Source organism: Orycteropus afer, unplaced genomic scaffold, assembly GCF_000298275.1.
Source record: "Orycteropus afer afer isolate SDZICR_OR568_19922 unplaced genomic scaffold, OryAfe1.0 scaffold00007, whole genome shotgun sequence".
Taxonomy (NCBI): Eukaryota; Metazoa; Chordata; class Mammalia; order Tubulidentata; family Orycteropodidae; genus Orycteropus; species Orycteropus afer.
In genome coordinates, this window is record NW_006921594.1 from 25936199 (window position 1) to 25944201 (window position 8003).

The 8003-nt window shown below is 38.8% G+C and overlaps 1 protein-coding gene across 1 annotated transcript in view; it reads right to left on the bottom strand.

Moving 5' to 3' along the window:
- The window catches only part of PCLO (piccolo presynaptic cytomatrix protein), a 529144-nt gene extending 521349 nt beyond the window's left edge, over positions 1 to 7795 (bottom strand). The window contains exons 1-2 of the mRNA XM_007944901.1: positions 7539 to 7795; positions 225 to 1719 (exon numbers count right to left, since the gene is read on the bottom strand). Of these exons, the coding sequence (XP_007943092.1) occupies positions 225 to 1719; positions 7539 to 7795 (1752 nt within the window). The remainder of the gene's footprint in view (positions 1 to 224; positions 1720 to 7538) is intronic.
- Positions 7796 to 8003: the final 208 nt, after the last annotated feature.

The following is an 8003-nucleotide window of genomic DNA, read 5'->3' on the forward strand; positions in this document are numbered from 1 at the left end:
TATGCACACGTATATATATGCACACACATATAAAATATTATTCACCTCCAAAGGTCTATACTCTTCTTCTCTACCAACAACTGGTCAAAATGGAAAAAAGAAAGGAAGCAAAGAAAGAAGAGCAGAAGAACTATGCCATACTATCATATAAGAGATAAACTAACCACCATCTATGGAAGATGACGATATGGTTTGGAGCAGAGCCTGTGAATAAATGCACTCACCTCGGTTAAATGAGGATTAGGATTAAAACCACAGAGGCTACAGACAGTGGTTTGACACTCAGTGCATGTGTTAAAATTGGCCTTTTCTGGAGTATGCAACAGCAATTCGGTGGTACTGCAAAGAGGACAGATGGTTTTAGGGAGGCCTTTTGCTGAAGTCTGTGCTGCAGATGGAGAAGTTACTGGTGGCAGAGATTTCCCAGTTTCCATTTGGCTTACTGGTTTTGTAGCCTGCTGAGCTGTGGGCTTTGCTGGGCCCGGCTGTTGAGCAGGGGGCTTCCCAGGCCCCGGCTGTTGAGAGGGCGGCTTCCCGGGGCCTGGCTGTTGAGGGGGAGCCTTCCCAGGGCCTGGCTGTTGAGTAGGGGCCTTTGCAAGGCTCGGCTGTTGAGTGGAGGGCTTTGCAGGACTTGGCTGTTGAGCTGGAGTCTTTCCCATCCCTGGTTGCTGAGTTGGAGACTTTGTTGGCCCAGATTGCTGAGCTGGAATCTTTGCAGGCCCAGCCTGCTGAGCTGGAGACTGTGGCCAAGGCTGTTGAGCTGGGGGTTTTGATGCCGCTAGCTGCTGGGCTGGGGGCTTAGCTGGCCCTGGCTGCTGGGCTGGAGACTTTTGCCCCAGCTGCTGAGATGCAGGTTTTTCTGACCCAGCCTTCTGAGCAGGAGGCTTTGTTGTCACTGGTGGCTGAGCTGGAGGCTTTGCAGTCAGTGGCTGAGGCGAGGGCTTCCCTGACCCTGGTTGCTGAGCTGAGGGCTTTGTAGGCCCAAGCTGTGGCATAGAAAGTTTTTCAGGTCCAGGCTGCTGGTCTGGTGGTTTCCCAGGACTTGTTTCTTGAATTGCAGGTTGAGACGGGCTTTGTAGTGAGAGTTTAGCTGGTTCTCCCTTTACTATATCTGACTGTTTAGTCTGTGGCCTGGATGGGTCTCGTTGAAGTGGTAATTTTGCCTGGTCTGTCTGAGAAGCGTGTGTAGGTCCCAGACTTGCCTTTCCTGTCCCTGGAGGTTGTGATTTAATTTTTTCAGGTTGTTGAGGAGATATTGATTTGGGAGAGCCATCCTGCTGCAGTGGGGCCTTAAGCGGCCCTTGCTGCTTAGGAACTGGTTTGGGTGACTGTTGGGAGGGAGGCTTTGTGATTCCTTCAGGTTTTCCTTGTTCCTTCTGAGCTACTTTTTGTTTCTTGGCAGTTTCTTCCTGGGATACATCAGAGTCTGATATCAAATCAAAGGGGTTGAATTTATTTACAACAGAAGAGACAGCACTTAAAGGGTTAACCTCTGAGAGGAAGCCAGGCATCATACTGGACTTGTGCTCTTCCTTGAAATCAGTTCTGGACTTTGATTCTTTTAAGCTAATAGTGGAAGGACTCCTTCCAGGCAATTTCTGCTCTGACCTAAAAGTGTCTGTAGTTCTACTTTTACTGAGACCAGGCTGAGCTGGACGCCCAGGATCCGGCGGTTTTCCTTGTTGCTTTGGAGGATGACTACTATCCAACTCTTGTTTTCTACAAGAATGAAAAAAAAAGAAATCAAAATAATATAACTTACGTCAAATCAAAGTAACACTAAAAGCTATTGTTTTCTTATATCCTTAAAACTACATGTGTGTAAATATAATTAAAATAAATGTTTGTACCATCCCGTCAATTGTAAGAAAAGTTTTACTGCTTTACTTACTTTACATAGATAAGAACTTCTGACAAGAGAGTAAAGAAAAGAATAATCAATACTCGCTATTATAAGTGTTGAAAATTAGATATCCAATTAGAAAATATGTATAGTAAAGATAATTTATATATATGCTTAAAAGAATGCAGCCATCTTTTAAAAACTTAATATATAAACTCAATGAATCAATACAATGTCATGTTCTAGCATGTACCTTTTTTTTAATTAAAAGTTTAAGCTCAAAGAAAGTTACTTTCCCAAATAATAGCAATACTTTAGATATATCCAAATAGTGATGAGCTGGATTGTAATATCACTTTCAAAAAGTACTGTACTTTTCTCAGATTATGATAATTCTCAGAGGAAGCAAATACACAATGCTCTTTCCACTCAATGCTTGCCTCATTCTTTATTTTGGTATTTATATCATCTTAATAATATTTTATTACTGATATTGATGTAACTTAAAACATTAATTTGTGAGATCTATTTTAATTCATAGACAAGCATAAAAGATGGATTTTTAAAAATAGTTCTAGAAACAACTGATCAATTTCAGAGACCATGATTAAACAATTCCTTATCATACATACAATTTAGCCAAAAGTCAGACTGTATACATTGACTTTTAAAATAATCTGCAACTGATAAATATGCAACCAATAAGAGTATACTGCTTTAGAATTATAGAAGAAGTCAGATTATAAGTATTTTGTTTGTACATATGTAGCCTATTTGACTTTTGGCAAAGATAAATATTTCTATTTAATGAAAAGAAATGAGAAAGAAACTGAGTTCTATAGCAGCTAAAACATGAGATGATAACAATAAATTTCTACAGATTCCAATCTGGTTTCTCAAATTTTAACTGCTCATGGATCAGACTATGCACTCTCAATTTCATTCCATTTTGGTCCTTAAAATAAATTAATTTTTTGAGAACTTCCCTAATGACACAGAAATGTGAATATACTTTAAGGTGTAAGATATAAAGCATAGGAAAAAGAATTGAGAAGTACTACTTCTAAACTGCAAAGCCTTAGAAGGGAAAAATAGAATCTAGAAATGGTAATGTCTGCACAAAGTGATTTCCTAGTAAAAGATAAATAAATGAAATTCTTAATTCTGGAAATTTCCTCTGAGGGGGGTCAAAAAAATTTATAAATAAAGTTTGGATTTGACTATGTCTCTGAAGCTTTAACTTAAACAAGGAACTAAAATCATCACTCATATAAATCCCAAAGATTCTACAATTTTAAAATGCATCACTACATATTTCCATTGCTGGGAAAATCATTTTGAACGTTTCTTTACATCCTTTCCTCTATGCTCCCTGTCATATAAAGGTAGAGGAATCACAGTAAATGCATTACTCAAAATGGATTATTTTCAAAAATAAGCACTGTTCAGATCTTTGCATTATTCTAGAAATGCTCTACATTCAATTAACACATTGCACCCTTCCTTTTAAGCACACATGCTTAGGGATTGCCTTATAGATGCTTAAGGATTACCTTATAGATGCAACTCTCCTATAACCAATTATTTAAACACGTTATTGAATCTGTTCCTTTGTACAAAATCCAAGAAATTCATTTCTAAACAGAGTACAAAAAAGTCTACATTTTATTTTACTAAACTGTTCTCTCTTTAAAGTACTATTAAACTTATTTTAATCAGTTTTTGTGGTATTATTTCACTTAATTCCATATGTGACAAAACAAAAAATAAACTTTGTGAACACCAAATGTTTGTGATAACAGTAAACACCAAAACTGAAAGCAAGCCACTTGCACTGGAAATTATAACTGCATGTACTTCCTACAAATACATGTTACATTATAGAATTGTCCCCAGGCAAAAATGCCTCAACCAAACGCACCACCATCAAGTGGATCCCGACTCATAGCGATCCTATGTGACAGAGGAAAAATGCTTCACGGAGTTTCTAAGGCTGTAAATCTTCACAAAGCATCTGCCTCACATTTCTTCCACAGAGTGACTGGTGGGTTTGAACCACCGACATTTGGGTTAGCAGACCAAACCTTAGCCTTAACCACTGCTCCATAGAAAACCAGAGCTCCACAGAAAATACCTACAAAGGTACAAAGACACTCCAATTGACACTTAATTTTAGTTTCTATAACTATGGAGGTAAAAGTAAAATATGGAGACCTGTGAATGAAGAGTAACAGAAAATCATTAAGACAAGACATTGGGTTAATGCTGCAAAAATAAAATGTGGAGATACCTAGAATGAGTTCTTTTGGTGAATTGGCATTTGGTATAACAGTTGTTCCGTTAAAAGCAAAAATTAGTAAAATGCAATCTGGGTCTGGTGTACTATACTGTGAACTCCCAGCCAGAGCATTCGTTTCACACATCTCTGCATCACTAGAAATCTAACAATGAGTAAATGAATGAACATATTAGGTTTATGTTTTACTCTAGAATAATGTCTCTTGAAGTCTTTTTGCTTCAGATACTTCTACAGGTCTTCTGAAATAAGTGGATACAGTTCATGTTCATTTTAGAACCTGAATCTGACCTGCTACTTTAGGAAGAAAAACAGTTGTGGAGATGTCTACCCAGCAGAGGAGGCCCAAAGGAATGTTAAAAGAAGTAAGTGACGTCTTATAAAATGTCCTACTAAACAGAATAGTTGTTTAGTAAGGCACTATTCATATGACATAAATGTAGTTGTACATAGACTGAGTAGAAGAAATATGAAAATTGGAAACCTGGGTCTGCAATGAATCAAAAGTCTTGGAGCATTTCCTCTGTAACCTGTATTCATATTTATGACTACTTTCATTTTCATTTTACTGCTTTAATCCTCAGATCTGATTGTTTCCCCTCAGAAGTTAGCAGGAAAAAAACTCCAGCTACCAACATACCTAACTGCAAGAATGCAAAAGTAATTGGAATGCTAAAATAATTTTTTAATGTAACACAACAGACAATGACACTTGACAGTGCTGAGTCACATGAAATTTTATGTTAAATATAGAGGCAAATTTAGAAATATCTATTTGTTTTTATACATTAGAGGATACTGAGACTTAGAGAAGGGACTAATTCAAGGTCATAAAACTTGTTAGTTGAAGAAATTTAATGCCCTGACTGCCAGCCAGGGTGAGGGGATTTCTACTGCATCACACTGACTTCTTCATATTCAAAATAATAAATTTATCAAAATAAATCATAAAAATGAATAATACAATATACAGTCTGTCTAGCCATCATTAACAGTGTCGTCCATCGCTGATATTAATATTACCATTCTTTATATTTGCAGGATTCTTTCAAATTAAAAAACAAAAACACCCCTGTTTATTTCTAATTGATCCTCAAAATGACTTTTTATGACAAGTAAGTTATTACTTGCCTTATTTCTAAATAAGGCAAAGAAACTGTGGCACAGATTTGTTGAGAAGCACATGTTATTTGCCACAAGTTGGTAAAAATCAATCAGCAATATGTTAAGAACCTAGGTCTCCAGGCATTCATCCCTCATTCCTTTAAAAAAAAAAATCCAACTTCCCTATTTCCAATTCACACCACTTAACCTCTTACAAGGAGCCCTAGTAGCACAATGGTTAAGCAGTAGGCTTCTAACTGAAGGGTTGGTGACTGGAACCCACTTAACCACTTATAGGATAAGATCTGGCAATCTTTTTCTGTAAAGATTACCCTAAGGGGCAGTTCCAATCTGTCACATGGGGTCGCTATGAGGCAGAATCTATGTTCCTGCACTAACAATAACACCTCTTGAAACTTCAAATACTTGAATATAATTTCTTATATATATTTAAATTCACTTTATTCTAAAAATGTAAATGATTAACCAATAGTTTTATTTTGTTTTGGTTTTGGTTGTCACATGGGGGTTAGTAACTTTCCAATAAGCAGGCTACAGAAATCAGAAACTTATTGAATACTGAATGATGCTTTCAGCAGTAACTGTTTAGGTCACAGATTACCTGCAAATAAAATTCCACCACAGCATAATTATTAATGGAAAGCTTAAAAGTATACTACCTAATACAAATACTGCATAAAACACCATAGATTAATATTTTCTCAGTCATCCTCTGAACAGAAAAACCTTAGGAATTTAGTTATCAAAGCTCACACTTTTATTAGAATTTCTAACTAGCATGCTACACCTGTTGCTTGTGCCTCTTAGAAAAAAATTATGGACTAGCTGGCAACATTTCTAATAGACTAATAAAAGTATTATTATCTTAAGAAAAACTAGTGAATCAAGATTCAAAAATTTTTCTACGTCAAGATTTCCTCAAATAGAGAAATACAATACATATCATAAGCTGTACTACTAAGGTAAGTGATAAGAAAGGTTTTATGTTGGAGAAATAATGCCATATATTACTAGCTTAAAAGCACAGAAAAATGTAGTCAACGTAAAGGGACTTAGTCTTTTTTTAGTATTAGTGGTAAGTTACTTTTGTAAATAAGTAGGGTTATTTCTCCGATAGCTCTTAAACATTTAAGATTTTGGGTGAAACATACTGTCACTTTCCATGAAACATTTTATATTTCTTCTAAAAATTATAAATTTAATACTACAATCATTTGAAAACTTATATTCATAGACACAAATTATGTTAAGTTAAAATGCTTTCTCAGCCAAGTAGAGGGTGCAAATCCACACCTATATATTTATACCTCTCAAATTTCCAATACCTCGAAGGAAAATTATAGTTTCTTCTTGTCATAAAGCAAGAATGGCTTCAGGACCATGGACAGAGAACTGTTCGCCAAGGGAGGGTGCAAAGTTAAAGGGTTTGTCTTCAATAAAGGCAGGGCAGGCACAATAATTATACCCTCTTACTACTCTAATTAGAAAACAACTAATTTATTAGAATGAAGGAAAATAAGGAGCTAGAGAGGGAAATTCATAAGTTACTAATACAGATTAGCTCTTATGATTGTGCAAGTTGTCATTTGTCTTTAAAAGAATAAGCTAACAATTAATTTTAGATAATAAAAAAATTGAAAACCACAAAAGGTGTTTAAAAAATAGCATATGCTAATTCTTAAATACACATACAGCACCTGCTATGCTGTGACCAAACCATCTGTTTACTGCCACAACATATTTTAGGGTCCTTTATTGACCATAAAAGATATATTCATTCCATACTTATTAACTAAACAGCTTCTGTTCTCTGGGGGCAGAGTGGGGAGGAAGGGCAGATCACCTCTTGGGATATTAAATGTATTGTTACAGAAACAATTACACAGCAGTCCCGGAGAAAAAGACCTCAAATGTCCGGAGAGTTTAGACAGACACCGGTTAACACCCATCCCTATCCACTTCCCAACACATCCGTGTTGTATTAATGGAAGACTTCCAGATTAGTGAAACACTGGAGGGCGTCTCTCCACGCCAACCTAGAGGGGAAAGGTTCCAAAAGGCCAAAAATCACAACCTGCAATCACTGTTCCAAGAATGCAACCCTTGACTATCCCACCAGAAACTCTACAATGCATCATTTTTATTCTGCCCATCACAAGGCGTATGAACGGAAGCGACATATTTGTACGGCCGGGCTGGCACATATGGGTTGCCACATATGTGCACGGGAAGCTGTACATATATGCCTGGACATAAGCATCATGCTGTGCGTGCCTGTGCAAGGAAGGCGACTCCGCAGCGGCCGGGGTAACTCTTCCCTTGGGCAGCCCCTGCGCCCTTGACATGACAGCTGCGATCTGTCTCCTCTCCTCTTCGCTCAGCTGGCTCAGATCCGCCTCCATGCCTGCCGGGATCACGGTGTGCAAGGGGCTCCCCGCCCCGCCAGCCCCTCCGCCGGCGGCCGCCGCCGCCGCCGCCGCCGCCAGCCCTTCCGGGAGCCCTTCCCCTTCCAAGCTCGCCTCGTTACCCATGGCTCAGGGTGGCTCGGGGCCGCCGTGCTCCCTCTCAGCCCAGCGTCCACGTCGGGAAGCCCACCGCCCGAGTTGCAACCGGCGCCTGGGTCCACCGCGGAGCGTGCAGGTGGCCGCGTCCCGGGGCTCGAGGCCGGGCACTGCCGCCCGGAGTGCCAGTGGACGTTAGTCCCCTTCGCAGGTGACGCCCGTGGCCGGTGCCTCCTCC